This window comes from Saccopteryx bilineata, chromosome 4 (assembly GCF_036850765.1).
Source record: "Saccopteryx bilineata isolate mSacBil1 chromosome 4, mSacBil1_pri_phased_curated, whole genome shotgun sequence".
NCBI classification, from domain to species: Eukaryota; Metazoa; Chordata; class Mammalia; order Chiroptera; family Emballonuridae; genus Saccopteryx; species Saccopteryx bilineata.
The window spans coordinates 71,484,650-71,506,311 of NC_089493.1; the positions used below are offsets into that span (position 1 = coordinate 71,484,650).

The following is a 21,662-nucleotide window of genomic DNA, read 5'->3' on the forward strand; positions in this document are numbered from 1 at the left end:
AGAGTTCTTTCTATGTGGAAATTGTGAAGGAGGATGATCATCTGTTAGTTTACATAACTACATCTTATAAATAGCTTAGTTTTGTGAGCAAACTTAAATTCATTCAGTATATTTATTGATAGACAGGAAAGAACTCACAGTACATGAATTGCTCATGTATGTAACATTCATACATGAGTGCCATTTAAACACATAAATATGTATACACACATATATTTGAGGAAGCAAGAGTTCACAAAACTAAAGAGAAAGATCTTACAGTTTCTACTGCCAGTCTTAATGTAAGTCTTGACCCAAATATAGAATCTGTCACCAGATCAAAATACATGATCAACCCAAGTAGAGTTAGGGGCTTCATGGACCAGCCTCTTCTTGGAGCCCCCTCCAAATAAAACCAGACTAACAACGTACTAACTGAAAAGACCACTGAGGTCTTTATGGCTGTCCCCTGAAGTATGACAAAGAAAGCTTCCCCGAATTCTCTTTTCCCACTTGAATCTCCATATCCATCAGTCCTGCAAAGAGAAGTCACCTCTATTTTCTTCTTTCACTTCAGTATAATTTAGCTTATATAGATTTTTATTTTTCTTCCTCACCCTGGTGCTAACCAGCAAGCAAGAACTCTCTCCCGGAAAGGGGTATGTGTTGGAGGGTGTGCCCAAGGAGATGTCTTGCTAAGTGTCCAATGTCAGGCAGTCTCTTTCCCCAAAGAGCTAATGAACTGGAGATAAAAGGAACAGTCAATAAGTACAGTGGAGAAAGTAATATCCCAGAGTATACATCATTATCTATTGGAGGGTATAATACCAAATGTCACTGTAAGAAACATCCAAACCTGTAAGAAGTTTTATGAGTTTATTTGAGCCTAACTGTTGACAATTCCAAGGAAGCAAAATCTCAACAGATTGAGAAAATGCTCTGGAAAATGACACTCTCACCACTTACTTTATACATCAGAATCAAAGGGGAAGACATAAGGGGGTTACATGAAATCCATTCGTGACAGATCAGGGAGTGGGGGAGAAAGCAAAGTGGGGAAATCTTTGGGATTGGCTAAAAAGTATGTATAGACATACTTTTTTTTTTTTTTTCCAGATGGGCAGATACTTAACAGTAAACAACATGATAATAACAATGAGGGGATTTGTGGTTTCTACTCTAATGGGGTGACTGTGCCCAGAGGGGGCTGGAAAAATTTACCCTTACATTTCAAAGGTATGTATTCAGGTACATTATTATAGGTGCAAAAAAGAGGACCAGTCTATTAAGGTAAGCATTCCCCTTTGTTAGAGACAGATACCACCTAGGGCATGACTACCCATCATGAACTTTTAGTTTTAATTTCAGACTATCTTGTGTGGTTACTTTAGGTCTCTTAGTTGGCAAGGCCACCATGCAGGCCTCCCCTGAGCTTATTGGATTTAGCATGTGGTCCCTCTTTCATCCACACCCACTTTGGGTGAAATTAGGAATTCTGAGATCCTGGAGATCAACCTGGAAGTAAGCCTAGCACCTGGGCCCGGACAATGAATGATCTAATGGAAGGAGAAGTGTTTGTCCGTCCTTCTGACTTGCTTTCTCTCTGGTGTTGGCTCTGTAGTCTTTTCTTTTACCGGGAAAACGTAAGGAAGGATCACAGGTCCAGTGAGCAGATAAACTCTTACAACTTCACTAAAGAGGCAGGTGGTCTGGGGTAATGTCGTATCTCTGAGGTCCTTGAAGACCGGAACCCGGATTTCTGGGTCCCAAGTGGCCTGATGCCCCTCCAGTTGAACAACTCATCAGCGCAGTTGAGTCCCACCCACACCCAGCGCAGCCAGGTGAGCCAGCCGGGCTCCCGGCGCCGCCCGCGCGGCCGCCGCTGCTGCTCCGCGCCTGCCACTCTCGCGGTCCTCCGTCTCCCCTCCCCTCCCGCTCCGCTCCGCTCCGCTCCGCCGGCGCGCCGCCATTTCCGACTGCGCCTCCCGCCCCTTTCGGCTCCTCTCGGCTTCCGTCCCAGATGATCCCTGCCCGGGGCTGCCACCGCCTCCTCCATCTCTCGGAGTTGGAGCCTCCTCCTTTGCCAGTGGCGTAGCCCGACTCTGAGCAGAGGCCAGCCAGCTAGGGGCGGAGGTCTGGGGCCTGTTCTAGACCCGAGCGGGGGGCCATGGAGAAAGCGGCCCGAGACGCTCTCCACGCCGACTAAGCGGGCCCGTTGCGGCTGCAGGCGCCATGGACCGAGCCCCAGCAGAGCAGGTATGCGGGCTCGGGCTGGGCCAGCCGGGCGGGGGGCTGCCAGGTCGCCGCTGCCTCCCAGGCGGGCGCGGGTCTCCGAGCGCGGGCCCCGACGGCGGACCCCGCGGGTTCCTGGGGGCGCCGACCTTCTCGCCCCGGTGCCGGCGGCGCCCCCTTTCCTGCATTGTTCCAGATGCTGCTCGGGCGCGGGGACTTTTTCAGCCCTGGGTCCCCCCATTCCCCCGGCTGGGCACTCGCCTTTGCCCCTCCTCCCGGCCTGGTGGAAGGGGCTAGCCGACTCCCAAGTTATCGGTGCCCGCCGGGCGGAGGGTTTCTAACTCACACGAATCCCCCCACCCCCATTCCCTTCTGTTCTGGAATGTGTTTTCCAGGTGGAGAGGCTTTTGAAAGCTTTTCACCCACAAAGACTGTCAGAGAGCGAGCGCTAACTACAGAGGAAGAGGGGGCTGTGGGCTTTTTAGATCGACGTTCCATTGAGTGAAGCATTGTTTTTGCAATGGCTTTAAGGAGATACTTTCTTTCAAGCTAGGAAACACTACGGTTTTCCCTAGCACTTCTCTTCTAATTGTTTTGCAGAAATTTGTGTGTGTGTGTGTGTGTTTGTGTGTTTGTTTTAAGACCAGCTTGTATCTTAACGATGTACGACCTGAAGCATGAATTCATTTCTGAGCCCGTTTTCATATTCACAGGTAGTCCCATTAGTGTCCGTTTTGCTTTTAATTGTACCAGATTCTTACTATCCATGCTGGTAGTTGTTGGGAGTGAGGGCTTTTACGTTGTCATCCCGACGTAAAAAATAATATACAATAATGTTCTATTTTCCCCCAAAAGTTTCCGTGTTTTTCATTCTTGAGACCTCTATGAAATGACATAAATTTGAAGTGGAAGTTTATTCACTGTCCATTCTTCTCTTCAGCTGGAGGTCTTGCTCAACTAGGCTAACAGATGAAGGGAAAGGAGAGATTAGTGATTTGCCTTATTATTTATTATACAAATGAATAATTAGTGCCTTAATAAATAAAAAAGGATTTCCCAAATTCCTCTGTAAGAGTGATTATAAGTTACTAGTCAGAACCAGTTGTGAATTGGGCTCTTTCAGTAGGCAAAGCATGATTTCATAGTTGTGCATATGTTTTTATAAAAGCCTTAATTATAAAAAAGCTTTATATATGACTCAAAAAACAAAGTGAGTTTATGAAACTACATGAATTTGCCAGGGCAAAGTTGATTGGAGCCTCTTGCCACAGGCTTTCCTGTCGTTTATATAAGGCCTATATCTAATGTAATGAAAGACAAACTTTTAAGTTATTTATTAAAAATGCCTGGGATTTCAAAGCCCGACAAATGAATAGGAAATTTTCTTGATTTTTCTAGTTTTCTTGAATGATTTTCTTGTATGCGTGTCACTAATGAAAGGGTTAAACATTTTGGTTCTTTACCATGAAGCCAGAATTATAACCAGCAGTCCAACCATATGTATATTTATGGTTCCTTTCATCCTAGAGGAAATGTAATTAACTATTTAGATGGTAACTTGTATGTGATTATCTTAACAGCAAGTGCTAAGGGCCAATTATTTGAACTAGAGAGCCTCCTCCTTTTTCAAACTGCGTTTTTCCAAAGTTCAAAATCTATTTAAAATACTGTAGAGATTTAAGAATTAGAAAATAACAGGAATGTAGGTTTTCCTTTGAATAATATTTTTTTCTTTTTCTTTTTTCCTCCATTACCTCCTCCTGCCTCTTCCCCAGCCTAATCCTAAATAAGAGAAAAATTTCAACCACCCCCTTGTCTTTCCTTCACACATTCACAGGAAGCTGAGATCCAAGAAAAGTGATGTACTTTGCCCAGTTCATGCTGTAGGCAGTTAATTCAGGGGTTCCTGAGTGACTTGAAAAGCAGGTGCTTCATTTTATATTAGCATTTTTCTGGTGCAAGACTCCATTATTTTCATAATACTCTCAAAAGAATCCATTACTGAAAAAAGGCTAAGAACCATTGACTTAATGGTAGAACTGAGATTTCTCAGCTCTGTGGAGTTCTTGATTGTTTCCGCTGTGCCAGAGTAATGTAATGGTTTTTCCAGGTTATTAGGAATATATATTTGTATTTTTACTAATGAAGTGAAATTAGATAAAAGTAATTAAAAATATATGTGGCAATGTGCTGAATTTCCACTTATTCCTCACAAAAGCTTTTTTTCTTTTAAGTTTTAAACCAGTGTTGGTTTATATTCAGAATTTCTGGGAATGACTACAGTGTTATAACGTACTCATAATATTGAAGTGGTTAGCAATTAATAGAAGTTAGAATTTTTTAAAGTACTTAATACAGACTTTCTGCATTTCATCTTAACCTAATTAAAATTCCTGGAGTATTGCACAATGTAACTTTGTAACAAATATCATATATAAGTGTGTTATGCCTGAAGGTATTCATATTGCTGTTCTTGGATTACCTTTTTTTTTTTTTTAAAGTATTATAACTAGAAGAGAATTTCAGAATATTATTTTTTAGCAAGATTGTTTTGGCCCTGGCTGGTTGGCTCAGTGGTAGAGCATCGGCCTGGCATGCCGGAAGTCCCGGGTTCGATTCCCGGCCAGGGCACACAGGAGAGGCACCCATCTGCTTCTCCACCCCTCCCCCTCTCCTTCCTCTCTGTCTCTCTCTTCCCCTCCCGCAGCCGAGGCTCCATTGGAGCAAAGATGGCCCTGGCGCTGGGGATGGCTCCTTGGCCTCTGCCTCAGGCGCTAGAGTGGCTCTGGTCACGGCAGAGCGACCCGCCGGATGGGCAGAACATCGCCCCCTGGTGGGCGTGCTGGGTGGATCCCGGTCGGGCGCATGCAGGAGTCTGTCTGACTGCTTCCCGGTTTCCAGCTTCAGAAAAATACAAAAAAAAAAAAAAAAATTGTTTTAAATCAAAATAAGTTTAATTTTAACTGCTAGAATTACATGTTCTAAGAACAGATATGGCTTGGTATAATGCATTTTTTTTTCCTTAAAAAAGAAAAGCTGATGTAAAGGGATGTGAAGAATAAATCATGAGTTCATTTTGTTTATAAAGGCTTTAGTGTTTCTATTTTTTAAGAAAATTTGAGACAGTGTTTTGAGATTTTTTTCCCCCTCTGAGAGAGGCAGGGAGAGAGAGAGAGACAAGAACATCAAGTTGCTCCTGTATGTTCCCAGACCCAGGAATCGAACCAGCAACCTCCTCACTCTGGGGCAGCGCTCCAACCAACCAAGCTATTTGGCCAGGGCTTATTTTTTTTTATTTTTAAAGCGACAGAAAGAGGAAGGGAGAGAGAGGGAAGGGGGAAGGGAAGTGTTCATTTGTTCTATTCAGTCGTGCGTTCCCTGGTTGTTTCCCGTGACTGCCCTGACCGGGGAGCGAACCTGCAACCTTGTTGTTTCAGGACAGCGCTCTTAACCAACTGAGCTAATTGGCCAGGGCTTGTTTTGAGATTTAAAAAGAAAAAAAAAAAAAAGGCCTTAGAAGTGACAGAACACTTGAGGTTTACTGTCTCTTTTGTATTATCAAATAATTTAAACATTGGCTTAAAATTTAGTACAGTAACATTAGATAGGTTTTTTTTTTAAAGAATTTATAAAATTATTATTTTTTTAGCACGTGCAAGAGATACAGATAGGGAAAGATAGACAGGAAGGGGGACAGACGAGAACATCAATTTGTTGAGGCACTTTAGTTCATTGATTGCTTCGCATATGTGCCTTGACTGGGGAGTGGGTGTCCGTGAGCCAGTGACCTCTTGCTCAAGCCAATAATCTTTGGGCTTCAAGCCAGTGACAATGGGGTCATGTCTGATCCTGTGTTCAAGCTGTGAGCTGGCACTGAAGCTGGGTCCTCGGTGTTCCAGGTGGACACACTGCACCACTGCCTGGTCAGGCCAAAATAGTTGATCAATAATGTCTTTAATTCTTAGAAAAGCAAAGGTGTAACAAATAGCCATGACTTTATACAAAGTTAATATACAAAATTATCTGGCTTATAGTTCTTAATGTATAAACTTCAAATAATATCAGCACTGCAATTAAACATGTTCAAAATAAGTTACTATAAAATGTAACACATAATACTTACAGTTTGTCTTTATGGATTTAACCCTCTGAGTAGTGAGTTCTTTTCATGCTTGCTGATCCCTGGGAGTGAGTTCTTTTTCCAAAAATTAAATTAGTTCCAGTTCCAGTTTTATTAACTTAAAATCATGTTTATTTGATAACCAATTTATGGAAACAAGAAGAACATATATATATATTTACTGCTCCAGCTTTTACTGCTCCAGTTCAAAGTTTAAAGATGTACATGTATGATCGTACTCTGGATCGTCAGGAGGCACGAGGACGTACATGAACGTTTGTACTATTCAAAGGTTTAAGCTAGTGAAGTGTCTTAACAGATATTTAAAATAATTTTATAATACAAAAAGAAAGTAAATAATGCTTATTTAGTGAAAATACTATTTGAAAAATTTTAAAAGACATTTTTCCCTAAGCCCTTAAATTGAAAAGGAAGTAGCCCTGGCTGGTTGGCTCAGCGGTAGAGCGTCGGCCTTGCGTGCGGAGGACCCGGGTTCGATTCCCGGCCAGGGCACACAGGAGAAGCGCCCATTTGCTTCTCCACCCCTCCGCCGCGCTTTCCTCTCTGTCTCTCTCTTCCCCTCCCGCAGCCAAGGCTCCATTGGAGCAAAGATGGCCCGGGCGCTGGGGATGGCTCTGTGGCCTCTACCTCAGGCGCTAGAGTGGCTCTGGTCGCAACATGGCGACGCCCAGGATGGGCAGAGCATCGCCCCCTGGTGGGCAGAGCGTCGCCCCTGGTGGGCGTGCCGGGTGGATCCCGGTCGGGCGCATGCGGGAGTCTGTCTGACTGTCTCTCCCCGTTTCCAGCTTCAGAAAAATGAAAAAAAAAAAAAAAAGAAAAAAAGAAAAGGAAGTAAAATAGAATTACATGTTATTGAAAAAGTATTAACATGCTACATGTGAAAAACTTATGGGATGTGGCTGAAGCTATACTCTGAGGCAAATGCATAGTGATAAATGCTTTTATTGTTGAACATTTTAAAATGGAAATATAAATTAAGCATACAAGGCAAGGAGTTAGGGGGAAAACTCCACAAAAGCAAGGGAGAAAATAAACATAGAACAGTTTAATGAAATAGATAATCCAAAAACTAGTGTTAAATTTAGAAAACCAGTCTTTAGGAAAGTACCATTAGATTTTAACAGGATTAGATACAGTCTGTTTTTAAGAAAGCGGGAAGTGTTTGGATAGCAAAGCACGTAGGTAGAGTCTAAATTAAATACTTCGATTTTATTTTCCTCAATATTTTCTGAAGTCTTGCAAAACTTAAATGTATAACTACTGCGGTTTATGTTGGCAAGTGGTTTACTTTCAGTATAAGCCGTTCCAATCAGAAAACAATATAGCCAGCAGGTATTTCTTAAGCATTAATTTTTTTTTTTATTAAGAAGACATTTGCTGTGACTTTGTACATGAGTTATAAAATATCTTAAATCTGGTATGTTATATTTTTACTTTAACATAAAAAGAATGTGAAGGGTTCTATGACCATATTTTTTTCTGTAGGTGTGTGGTACATTCACATTTCACTGTGGGAGAGTGTGCCTTATTATGTTCCAGTTCAGTTTTAATATTAAGTAGGTGTCATTTTTCTGTTGCTTAATCTGGGGAAATTATTTGTATTCTTTTGGAGGTTCTGTCTGGGAGGAGTTTAGTGTACATTTCCTGCTCATGTGTGCTTAGTGGTAATGTTTGCGCATTTTTCCTAAATCTGTCTATAAATTGCTCTTTCCAGAATATATGCTCAATGCGTATTTATTGAATTATGTAGGCTTTCAGTGATCTGAATGTATTTTTTAAATAAAAGCCTTGTTCTAAAGAGTTTTTACCAAGATTTTCATAGTTTTGATGTTCCGATAAGTTCTTGGATTTTCTAGATTATTCACATCAAGAGGTTTTATTGCCATTTATTTTAATACATGCAAAAGTTTAAATGAATGTGGAACTTTTTAAATATATATGTTTCTGGGATTATTTTGATTTTTTCATTATTTTGGAAAATTGTGAAAATTTCTGAAAGAATTTTACTGTGAAGTTTTGTGGGTTTTTTTAAAGCAAATAAGGCAGGAACTTGTTTTTTGTATTTTAGACTTACATTGTATTTATATTTACTTTAGGATACAACTCCTTGCTATAAAATTTCTGACTTCTAACAAATAGATTTTGGCAAAGGTAGAGAGACTAACACTGAAATTCAAACTGAAGAATATTGTATGAAATAATTAGTCTAATTTTTTTCATAATATTTTTGTTCTCTACTGTATAAGACATTTTTCTTTGATTTCTGTACGAGTATAATTGAAATATTGCCAGAATCTGCTGTTTACTTAACATATTATCTGTTGGGCTTTATTATGTAGAACTTTAAGAAAATCTTAACATTACTTTTTAGGCCTGAGAATAGCAGATGCTGCATTTTGATGTATGACACTGAAGACTCCAAAGTCACAGTAAACAACTTTTAAAACCACAGAGTTGTAACTATAGGGAAAAGTTTGCCAGTCTGTTCCTACTAGAGATATCTTCTGTTTGTACAGCTCTTGACTGCAGCAGCTTCTCTTTTTTGCTGAACACAAAGGATCATTTTAGTGTTTGAATTTTATTGTTGAACTCGTCTAGAATTGCGCTTAGAATAGAAACCAATACAAACGTTAATGTTTAAGGGTATACCAGGGTGAGCAAAAGTAGGTTTATAATTGTGAGAACATGAAATGCATTTATTCTTGTATTATTATTTACTTATTATTGTATTATTTATTATTTAACCTATTTTGCCCACCCCTGTATACTATGTATATATAAACATTAGTTGTAATTTATCCATGACATTTTTTGAGCAATGGAAGTTCATAAAACTCTTAAAAGTATAGGGGAACTAGGTGTAAAAAACTTGGAACTTTTTATGTGAGCAAGAATTTGAATTTGTTGTTGCCAAAGTAATTTATGATATCATTTTTTTGAGGAGGTGTCAAGAAAAGTGTTATATAAAAAATTTTAAATTTCTTTATAATTATATTAATATTTCTCCTTTTATATTAGACCAAGAATTTTTTGTAATCATATATATTCCTTGCTTTAAAATAAATTCTAATGTCTTCTAGTCCAGATTTATAAAACTGTTCAGAGTTCTAATATGTTCAAAAGGACTTTTTGATTTTTAAAAATCCTAAAAGTTATGTTTTTAGTATAGTTAAAATGTGATTTAAATTTCCCTTATGCATATGTATGAACTATATAAAGCAGGTTTCTATTATCTGTGCATTGTTGAAAATCAGCTTTTTTCCTTAATTGAGGAAGTGTTTATTAGGTATACTTTCTATAAATAAGTTTGGGGTTCTTGTGACTCTCACAGTGAAAATGACCAACTTATTCTATTAATATTTGAAAGAATTTTTGCCTCCTGTGTTGAAATTCAAGAAACTGATTTAGTTCACAGAAATTTATAAGTATAGCTGCTATATCTACTTCAGATTTGGTTAATAGTATTAAATTTGATTTCAAAGTTAAATCAGATGAGAGGAAGGATATTGAATTAATACTGCTATATGGTACAGATTGTCTTCCTCCTTGCTCCCTTCTCGCAAGTGCTTCTGAATTTCCAGTGGAATCCTTTTAGAAGGAATTTTCCTGAATAAAGCTATATATTGAGCATATGTCTTATCTTTAGATTTTCTGAAATGTATTCTGAGAACTCTGCCTTTAAGAGAGCTTCTAATAAATGCCATTATAGTGCGTTTGTTGGGGGAAAGTTCTGGTTAGGATTGTTGGTTTGAGGTAACTGATTTGAATAGTTGAAAGAAACATTGGATTGCATTTCACTTATGGTTTATATGGTTTTTACCATTCTGCTTTGGTAGAATGTGCCTATAGATTTTTTTTCTTTTTATTATTGAAATTTTAAAATTTAAATTAATTGTTAGATATAACAGATGCAGAAAGAAAACTGCCTAAAACCAATACACAACTAAATGAATTATAAGGTGCTGCGTATTTTGTGAGCATTGCCCCAGGTACTTACCCAGGCATCCTAGTAGCTCTCCCCGTGTCTTCTCCGAGTTTCAGGTCTCTTGTCTAACAGCGATTTCTGTCCTGACTTTTATAGGTCTTATTTACTTTTCTTTATAGTTTTGTCACCCATGTGTGTATCCTTAAATACTTTAGTTTTTAAATGTCTTTTAAGTCTCGAGATTTATTATAGCAAAGATGCAAAATAAACTTAAATGAAGTACATATCCTGTATTATTTTAGTTTGCTCAACTTGTCTTCTGAGAAACTGAAGTACTTACTTTTCTTGTCTAAGTGTGAACCAGAAGTTTTCTCCCCCAATGTCCTCCCCCCATCTTAGACATTTTCCTTTTAATTTGACCATAGTAATCTAATTTCCTGAAGTGGACAGAAATAGATTGTTTTTTAAACTATTCAAACAGAGTTTTCTTTCAGAATGAAGTTTAGTGATATTTTGCCCAGTAACAAAATTAGTTAAAATCACTTTGTTTTATTAGTTAAAATTAGTTAAAATCTCAGCTTTGATTATGCAAGATATGATTTTGTGGAAATGTAGTAAAGTTTCATAAGTTTTTCCCTGTTTTATTTAATGACTTTGTCTAAATAATTATATTTAATTATTTTAATTTGTCATTGTGTTCCTTGGATGTCTTGTGAATATGGAAACATAAGATTTAATTACTGTTGTAAAAACTGACACCTATTAAGTTGTAAATTTTTACTATTTAAGATTTTTACTCATTTGTTAATAATGTGTCTCACTTTCTCTTTAAAGAATGTCAAGCTGTCAGCTGAGGTAGAGCCATTTATTCCCCAGAAGAAGAATCCTGATACATTTATGATCCCTATGGCACTCCCAAGTGATAATGGAAATGTTTCTGGTGTAGAACCAACTCCAATTCCCAGCTACTTAATTACTTGTTACCCATTTGTGCAGGAAAACCAGTCCAATCGGTAATTTATTATTTTCTTGTTTAGTGGGGCAGGGGAAAAGGGGTAAGAAATACAAAAGTTGACAAAGCAACACTACTTATTTTTTTCCTTTTATAACTTGTAAACATGAACGATTTCTCTATTTTTTAAGAGGAATAAATAAAACCAAATGATGTGGAAATTTGAAAATTATTAACATAGATCATTTTCTTGTTCTTTCTAAAAGGATCTGGAGTTCTTTGGATATATTTCTTATAATAAGTAATTAAAATTTGTTTGAAATAAATTGACTTAAAGGGAGGAATGAATTATGAGAAAGAGGTAAACAGAAACCCTTTTTTGAGATTAGGCATCTACTCATAATTGCCAAGGTAATCTGACACAAGAAGAAAATACCAAGGAGCAGTCCTTAACTTGGAAGCTTTTATGGTTAATTAGCATATAACTCTAGACTCTGGTTCTAGTTCTAACTTTAGCTTCTATGCTATAGTCTAATTAACAAAATGCTTGCAATTCAGATAATGTGTGACCTAATAACCACTAGGGCATAACTTGTGGTAGTCATGATGGCCTTTCTAACCCTGATGACATTGTCTGGATGATTAGCACTTTCTTGGAATAGTTCATTTTATTGCTATATAAAAGTAATTTTATACTCTTTCAAGTTATAGCACACACAGAAACTTGTACTTCTCTAGCATTGTGGAATAAAATGGATAAAGCAGCTGGGCTCTAGCCTCTCTGCCCAGCCAGCCCTGAGGGCTGAGGTAGTCAGTATTTCTACGTGCCCATAACCCATTGGGCCACACTAGTGTGCCAAGGCCCCTTCTTTGAGAAATTCTGGATGTATGAGACATGAGACCACTAAACAACTTTCTCAGAAATTAAATATTCAAGTTAATGATCTGAAACTCTTACTAGTTTTGGGGGATTGGACAAATAGAAGCTAAGGGATCCTTTTTAATTAAAATTAGCATTATATTAAAAATCTTTGACCTATACTATGTCCAAAGTGATTTGTAAACTAAATAATACTATTTTTGTATTGACAAAATGGCCAAGTGAATAGTATGGTAAATTTAATTTTTTTCTTACCTTATCAAATAATCTTTTGAGAATTTATGAGTAAGCTAGATAGCAGATTATTTGAAAATATTTTTAGAATTATGGCAGTGAACATTTTTTCATTTTGCTTTGTCATAGGAGTAGTGAGGAAAAGCTCTATGCTCCAGCACCCATGACCCCTCATTCGTCAGCAGCAGCCTTCTGTGGGAAGGATTGCTGAGAGAAGAAGAATCTTGCTGGTGCTTTATAGGAACTGCACTAGAAGAAGCTCTAATGCTAGGAATAAGATGGCAGTGGACAGGCTTGCGTTTTCTTCTCTCCTTTCCTTTGGACCTGAAGCCTGCTTCCATTGCCAAGGAGGGAAGCCAGGAAAAGAGCTGGACTTGACCAAGTGTTTAGGGGAGTATGGGAGAGGAGTAGGAGGCCCTGAGACTGAGGTAAAGAAAGAGATGTGGAGGAATCAAATCGCCCACTGTAATGATCACCTTACACAATGATCACCTTACCCTGTTTGTTGCAGAGACTGTCACAGTTGTTAGCACTGGGTGGGCACTTAGGACTTTTGGCAGATCTAGCAGTTAGGTGTTTAACTTTTAGGCAGAAATATCTTGAGTATGTTGCGGGAGGAGTTATAAATAAGAATAGTATATACTTTTAAATATTTGGAATACAGTAAAGCAATTAGGTTGAATCCCTTTAAACTGTCATTTCAGTTGTCATTAGTATACATAATCTATAGCAAAGACATTTATATGATCATAATTATATCTGATTTTTTTCAGAATTATTATAAAGCTACTGTTTTTGTTTTTTGTTAAATGAATTAAGATTTTACTCTAGCATTACTTTTATAATTGTCAATGAATTTATTTTTGTTTTTTTATATTTGGTTTTACAGACAGTTTCCATTATATAACAGTGATATACGATGGCAACAGCCCAATCCAAACCCTGCTGGACCATACCTTGCCTACCCCATTATATCTGCTCAGCCACCTGTTTCTGCAGAGTATACATATTACCAGCTGATGCCAGCACCATGTGCCCAGGTTATGGGTTTCTACCATCCTCTTCCTACAGCTTACTCCAACACCTTTCAAGCTGCGAACACTGTAAATACTATAACCACAGAATGCACTGAGCGTCCACATCAGCTTGGACAGGTCTTCCCGTTATCCACTCATCGAAGCAGAAATAGCAACAGAGGACCAGCGGTTCCAAAAGTAAGCAACCGATTTTGATTAGCTTTTTGTTTATTTCTGTTGTTAATACAATAATAGTATAAGTAATCTCCACTTGTATTGATTAGCTTTAAATGCTGAATTTACTCAAACATTTCATTCACTATCATAAAATACTTAAGGGTATAGTTTTTATAAAATAATTTTTTCTGTGTTTTATTGTTTCTCATTCTTAATTCGTGATGACATAATTAGTCATCTTCATGTTCCTTCAAAAAGTTTTACATAAACATAATCCACAAATTATTTCCAAATTATTTTTTGTGATAAAAATTGCATAGTGACACTGGTATTAATAAGTGGTTAGTCTGAGGCCTGTGCTAGCAGTGTTGAATAGCTAATACACTTCTGGCTGTTTAGTCTTCAGAAATCAGAAGATATAGAAAAGAACATATGTAACTCATTAAATCCCTTCAACTTTTATTGTTTTTTTCCTGTGAATTTTTTGGAGGAATACCACTTTGTTTTTAAAAAGGTTCCTTTTCTTTTTTTTTTTTTTTTTTGTATTTTTCTGAAGCTGGAAACGGGGAGAGACAGACTCCCACATGCGCCTGACTGGGATCCACCCGGCACGCCCACCAGGGGGCGACACTCTGCCCACCAGGGGGTGATGCTCTGCCCCTCCGGGGCGTCGCTCTGCTGTGACCAGAGCCACTCTAGCGCCTGAAGCAGAGGCCACAGAGCCATCCCCAGCGCCCGGGCCATCTTTGCTCCAATGGAGCCTTGGCTGCGGGAGGGGAAAAGAGAGAGAGGAAGGAGGGGGGGGGGGTGGAGAAGCAAATGGGCGTTTCTCCTGTGTGCCCTGGCCGGGAATCGAACCCAGGACTTCTGCACGCCAGGCCGACGCTCTACCACTGAGCCAACTGGCCAGGGCCAAAAAGGTTCCTTTTCTTTTGAGACCTTAGTATCAAAGTAAATAAGAAAAAACATTTTATTCTCTGCACTTTCGAGCTAATAGAAGGCTGAGTGACTTCTTAGACTCATGTTACATCTGTATCATCAAGCAGTTGGTGCTTTTCTAGATTCTAGGAGCCCAGCTTCTTCAGTGAAAAGTCTTTGCTGTCTTCTGGAATACTTTTTACAAATTAAAATACAAACAAGCAGCAGGGATTGTTTTGAAGGGATTTTAGTTTTCACTCATGAGAACACCCTGAGTCAGGGAATTTTCTTTAGTATCTCTGAGAATAAAAAGAAGTAAGTATTGGATAATAGTATATAACTTTCAGATGTTGAAGAAACATGGTTCTCAGCATGCATTCCCAGCACTTGAATTAGGGAAGTTAAATTCAGACCTCTATTGTGTAAATTGTGATTAATGATAAATTCTTATATATTTTTTTAAATAAAATTTTTTAAAATATATTCTTTGCAAACTCCAAAGCAGAAATTTTTTTTGTACTTCATTCCTATCATGGAACAATAATGTAACCTTGAGATAAATTACCACTCTTTTTATTATCCTTTTAAGAAAAAATTTGCAATTTGTTATATGATGCAATTATATGCCTATTATTATTATTTACTTTTAATAATTACTATTAGTGATTGAATTAGTAATACAAGCAATAATTAGAAATGAATTTATATTTTATTTATAGTAGTGTTAATAGTTATTTGAAAGTTAGTGTCTAAATGTGTGTGTAATACCTTATTAAGCCTATTATGATTGGCTACAGATAATTTCTTTTTCTTTTTTTTTTTTTTGTGTGTGTGACAGAGAGAGGGACAGATAGTGACAGACAGACAGGAAGGGAGAGAAATGAGAAGCATCAACTTTTTGTTGCAGCACCTTAGTTGTTCATCAATAGCTTCTCATATGTGCCTTGACCTGGAGGGGAGGCTACAGCAGAATGAGTGACCCTTATTCAAGTCAGTGACCTTGGGCTCAAGCCAGCAACCTTGGGCTTCAAGCCAGCGACCTTTGGGCTCAAGCCAGCGACCTTTGGGCTCAAGCCAGCAACCATGGGGTCATGTCTATGATCCCACGCTCAAGCAAGTGACCCTGCATCCAAGCTGGTGAGCCCACACTCAAGCTGGCGACCTTGGGGTTTTGAACCTGGGTCCTCCGCATCCCAGTCCGACGCTCTATTCACTGTGCCACCGCCTGGCCAGGCCAGATAATTTTTTTGAAATCCTAACACAGTAACCCTATTTCCCTGTGAGTTGAGAGCCTCTAATTTGGAGCCTACATTTTTTAGGTATATTGTATAGTGGATATGTACTTTCTTTATTTTTCTCAGAGAGAGAGAGGATGGGGGCGAAGCAGGGAAAGAGAGAGAGAGGCAGGGAAGCATCAACTTGTTCCATTTAGTTGTGCCATTGATTGCTTCTCCTATGTGCCCTGACTAGGACTCAAACCAGAGCCCTCGGGTTTGGCAACCTGGGCTTGAGCCAGGGATCCTGAGGCTAAACCGTTAACCTCAGCACTCTAGGACAACATTCTATCCAGTGTGCGATCAGCCAGGGCTGGATATGTATTAATATTTTATAATGTTTAATACATGGAGCATTGAGTAGAAGCTTGATTTGTTTTTCCACTTAAATCAGCAACAGCTTTTACAACAGCACATAAAAAGCAAAAGACCACTGCTGAAAAATGTGGCGACTCAGAAAGAGACAAATGCTGCAGGTCCTGATAATCGATCAAAAATCGTGCTCCTGGTAGATGCTTCACAGCAAACTGGTAAGGCAAGAGTTCTTATATACAATGTACATCACTTATTTTTGTCTGTTGTCATGCATTGACTTTGTAATTGTGGATTATACTGTTTTTCATGATCAAGACCAGTGGTAGTCAACCTGGTCCCTACCACCCACTAGTGGGCAGCTTTCATGGTGGGCGGAGGCAGAGCAACCAAAGTAAAAATAAAAAGATAGATTTAACTAAAGTAAGTTGTTTTATAAAGATTTATTCTGCCAAACTTAGCAAAAATCAGACATAAAGTGCTTGGTAAGTAATTATTATTATATGCTTTAACTTGCTGTAACTCTGCTTTATAAAGTTTTTAAAGTAAAGTTATTCCCCTGCTTTATAAATCACCATTACTGTGGAACTGGTGGGCAGTTAGAAAATGTTACTACTAACAGAGATACAAAAGTGGGCAGTAGGTATAAAAAGGTTGACTACTCCTGATCTAGACTTTATTTTTTAATTTATTTTAGAGAGAGAGAGAGAGGCAAGAAGGAGGGGGAGAGGGAGGAGAGAGATGAGAAGCATAAACTCATTGCTTCACTTTAGATGTTCATTGATTGCTTCTTGTGTATGTCTGGACCCGGCGGGGGGTCAGGGGTGGACTCAGGCTGAGCCAGTGTCCCCTTGTTTATCCCAGTGACCTTGGGATTATGCCATTGAAACCTGTTCTCAAGCCGACTAGCCCGCACTAAGCTGGCGACATCGGAGTTTCAAACTGGGGTCCTCAACATCCCAGGTCAATGTTCTGTCTACTGCACCATCACCGGTCAGGCGTGATTCTAGACTTTCATTCTTCCCTTTATCCTACCACTTTGTGAAGTTCTCTAGAAAGAATAAAGCAGTTTATGTCTTTAATGTTCTTTCAACTTGCTTGCTGGCTTATGTACAATTTTGAGCATGTTTTGAGGTTTCCTTATAAAGTAGTGGAGCGGTTCAGAAATCAGAATTTTTCAGAAATTATAGAAATATGAGGGAGTCATTTTGATAGAAATCATCATAGTACATGCTTTTATAACTAGATTAAAACCCCTTAGAAAGCATCCTAACATTTTATAATACTTTTATAGAAGGAATTGGCAAATTTTTAGTGCATATTTTAGCATAGATCTGAACCATACCTTTGAGTTCAAATAAGTGAAAATTTTGGACTAGTTAAATATAATTTTGTCAAGAGATTTATAGAGGACAATATAAGCATTAAATAAAAAAGCTTTATCCTGGTAATAGATAAGAATTAATAGTCTTACAGTGTTCTATTTTCCAGTTTATATCATGAAACTCTACCTAATAGCACTAGAGTATTGTACATATATACTAAACAGCTCTGTATAGTATAGTAAATACTCTATAGTTATTACCTCTTACCCGTTGTCACTGGTATTAGTAAAAAAATATCTTTGTTAATGATCCAAGGCCAAGAACTAGATCGGTTCAAAGGCACATTTACTTTTTACACACCTACCATCTCCACTCATGGAATCTGTCTAAAAATTAATTAGATGGTACAAAATACTTAGGAATAAACATAACAAAGAATGTAAAGGACTTATATAATGAAAACTATAAACCATTGTTAAGGGAAATCGAAAAAGATATAATGAGATGGAAGAATATACCTTGTTCTTGGCTAGGAAGAATAAATATAATCAAGATGGCTATATTACCCAAAGCAATATACAAATTTAATGCAATTCCCATCAAAATTCCAATGACATTTTTTAAAGAAATAGAGCAAAAAATCATCAGATTTATATGGAACTATAAAAAACCCCGAATAGCCAAAGCAATCCTAAAGAAAAAGAATGAAGCTGGGGGCATAACAATACCTGACTTCAAACTCTATTATAGGGCCACGACAATCAAAACAGCATGGTATTGGCAGAAAAATAGACACTCAGACCAATGGAACAGAATAGAAAGTCCAGAAATAAAACCACATATATATAGTCAAATAATTTTTGATAAAGGGGCCAACAACACACAATGGAGAAAAGAAAGCCTCTTCAATAAATGGTGCTGGGAAAACTGGAAAGCCACATGCAAAAGAATGAAACTGGACTACAGTCTCTCCCCCTGTACAAAAATTAACTCAAAATGGATCAAAGATCTAAACATAAGACCTGAAACAATTAAGTACATAGAAGAAGACATAGGTACTCAACTCATGGACCTGGGTTTTAAAGAGCATTTTATGAATTTGACTCCAATGGCAAGAGAAGTGAAGGCAAAAATTAATGAATGGGACTACATCAGACTAAGAAGTTTTTGCTCAGCAAGGGAAACTGATAACAAAATAAACAGAAAGCCAACTAAATGGGAAATGATATTTTCAAACAACAGCTCAGATAAGGGCCTAATATCCAAAATATACAAAGAACTCATAAAACTCAACAACAAACAAACAAACAATCCAATAAAAAAATGGGAAGAGGATATGAATAGACACTTCTCCCAGGAAGAAATACAAATGGCCAACAGATATATGAAAAGATGCTCATCTTCTTTAGCTATTAGAGAAATGCAAATCAAAACGGCAATGAGATACCACCTCACACCTGTTCGATTAGCTGTTATTAGCAAGTCAGGTAATAGCAAATGTTGGAGAGGCTGTGGAGAAAAAGGAACCCTCATACACTGTTGGTGGGAATGTAAAGTAGTACAACCATTATGGAAGAAAGTATGGTGGTTCCTCAAAAAACTGAAAATAGAACTACCTTATGACCCAGCAATCCCTCTACTGGGTATATATCCCCAAAACTCAGAAACATTGATACGTAAAGACACATGCAGCCCCATGTTTATTGCAGCATTGTTCACAGTGGCCAGGACATGGAAACAACCAAAAAGCCCATCAATAGATGACTGGATAAAGAAGATGTGGCACATATACACTATGGAATACTACTCAGCCATAAGAAATGATGACATCGGAACATTTACAGCAAAATGGTGGGATCTTGATAACATGATACGAAGCGAAATAAGTAAATCAGAAAAAAACAGGAACTGTATTATTCCATACGTAGGTGGGACATAATAGTGAAACTAAGAGACATTGATAAGAGTGTGGTGGTTACGGGGGGGAGGGGGGAATGGGAGAGGGATAGGGGGTGGGAGGGGCACAAAGAAAACAAGATAGAAGGTGACAGAGGACAATCTGACTTTGGGTGGTGGGTATGCAACATAATTGAAAGACAAGATAACCTGGACTGGTTATCTTTGAATATATGTATCCTGATTTATTGATGTCACCCCATTAAAAAAATAAAATTATAAAAAAAAAAAAAAAAAAAAATATCTTTGTTAATGATCCAAGGCCAAGAACTAGATCGGTTCAAAGGCACATTTACTTTTTACACACCTACCATCTCCACTCATGGAATCTGTCTAAAAATTAATTAGATGGTACATACTTTCTTACATTTGGGATATACCTTTTCTTTGGCCTTCTATTCAGTTACCCTTTTACAGTTGCTTAGCTCCATTTGGAGCAAGGAAGGATCTGGGAATTAATTAAAAAACAACCTTGCTGACAGTACAGTCATTGTGTGGTTTGTAGGGCACAAAGCAATGAGACTAATGGACTCTGACAAATGCTTGGGGTGGCTATAGAAAAGAATCACACCGTAATATGTTACACAGTTTTTAATGTTTTGGTTGTTCCTAACTGTAAGTGACTCATTCGTGTATGCTTTCAGGCACGGAACTGCTTTTAAAAATTATATGTACTTCTTTTATTTGACCATTGTGACCACAGAATCAGCCTTCTGAGGTGTAAGAATTAGAAAATGAAAAGATGAAGGTATAATTTGAGTAGATTATGTCTTCTATCAGTGTTCTTTTTTTTTTTTTTTCTCCATTCAGTGGGGTTTTTTTTCTTTTTCTTTTTTTACAGAGACAGAGAGAATCAGAGAGAGGGATAGACAGGGACAGACAGACAGGAACGAAGAGAGATGAGAAGCATCAATCATCAGTTTTTCGTTGCGTATTGCAACACCTTAGTTGTTCATTGATTGCTCTCTCATATGTGTCCTGACCACGGGCCTTCAGCAGACCGAGTAACGCCTTGCCCAAACTAGCGACCTTGGGTCCAAGCTGGTGAGCTTTGCTCAAACCAGATGAGCCCGCACTCAAGCTGGAAACCTCAGGGTCTCAAACCTGGGTCCTCGGCATCCCAGTCCGACGCTCTGTCCACTGCGCCACTGCCTGGTCAGGCTCTATCAGTATTCTTATTCTTTAGTTTGTTTTCAAATTCTGAGGATTGTACAGTCTGTCTGTTTTTATTCTTTAGTTTGTTTTTAATTTCTTTGGATTAATTGGTATCAGTCAGGTAGAATGAAATACTGTAGTTTAAAGGAATTTGTAACAGATTTTTACTCCTGAATGCAAGCTTTTATTATTTAATAAGAGTTTAGTAAATTGGGTAGATAAAAATAATATATAAAAGTGAATTTCATTTACGTGTGCTATCAACAGACAAAATTTAAGAAAAGGTGTTACTGACAATAACAACAAAATATTGTTTCTGGCAATGAACCTTATATAAGATGTGTAAGACATTTATGAAGGAAACTAACTTTATAGGATATTTTTAAAAATTTAGATATTAGATTCATGAAGGGTGGTTTGATATTGCAAATGTTATTTTTCCTTAAGTTAGTTTGTAGACTCAATTCAGTTCCAATCAAAATTCCAGTAGAAATTTTTGGGCAACTTGACAAACTCATTATAAAATAAAGGATACTGGTCTGAGAAAAGCCAAGACATCCCTGGAAACTTTCCTCTAGATAGCAATACCTAATAAGCCATCTTAATTCCTATTGCCTTATACAAAAATACAGTATACAAAAATTAAACAGAACAGAGAGCCCCAAAACATACATATATGTGAAAACACATACATGAAAAAAACAGAAATAGCATTACAGATTCCTAGCTTGTACTCCATGCAGATCTATTCTAAATGGATTTAAGAACTTTGATAGGAAAACCATTTAAGATGTAGAAGAAAACCATATGTAGAAGAAAGTATTTTTATACCTGCAGGGAAGGAACTATTTGTAAAATTCAAAATTTCTTTTTATCAATGGTGAATGAAAGAATAAGCTACAAACTTGCAAAAGTTTGTTACTAAGCATATAACTGACAAAGAATTAGTATGAGGATGTATAAAAATTTCTTATGAATTAGTAAGAAAATTATATCTTTTCTTGACATCAGGGCACCTGGGACACAGTGCCTAGAGGCCGAAACAATATGAAGGAACTATAGGAATTTTTTATTTGACCCAGTTGTCCCACTTCTGTGATGTCTCCAAATAGAATCTCCCTGTAGGAAGAGAAGGGACTGTTGAGATTTCCAGGGTTTTATTTTAATGTCTTGCGATTACAATTTG

At 37.8% G+C, this 21,662-nt stretch overlaps 1 protein-coding gene and 2 non-coding genes across 4 annotated transcripts in view; all 3 read left to right on the forward strand.

Annotated features, from left to right (window-relative positions):
• Positions 1–2,006: 2,006 nt before the first annotated feature.
• The window catches only part of SECISBP2L (SECIS binding protein 2 like), a 66,537-nt gene continuing 46,881 nt past the window's right edge, over positions 2,007–21,662 (forward strand). The window contains exons 1-4 of one of the 2 annotated variants that reach the window (XM_066276466.1): positions 2,007–2,235; positions 11,112–11,290; positions 13,233–13,557; positions 16,123–16,258. In XM_066276466.1, coding sequence (XP_066132563.1) covers positions 2,212–2,235; positions 11,112–11,290; positions 13,233–13,557; positions 16,123–16,258 — 664 coding nt within the window. In that variant the 5' untranslated portion in view covers positions 2,007–2,211. Of the gene's footprint in view, positions 2,236–11,111; positions 11,291–12,472; positions 12,772–13,232; positions 13,558–16,122; positions 16,259–21,662 lie in introns of those variants that run through there. The other variant, XM_066276467.1, reaches the window with a different exon arrangement.
• TRNAA-GGC (transfer RNA alanine (anticodon GGC)) lies at positions 4,766–4,842 on the forward strand. Its single transcript has one exon. It is a non-coding gene; the product is annotated as a tRNA-Ala (tRNA).
• On the forward strand, positions 6,769–6,844 carry TRNAA-UGC (transfer RNA alanine (anticodon UGC)). The gene has a single exon. It is a non-coding gene; the product is annotated as a tRNA-Ala (tRNA).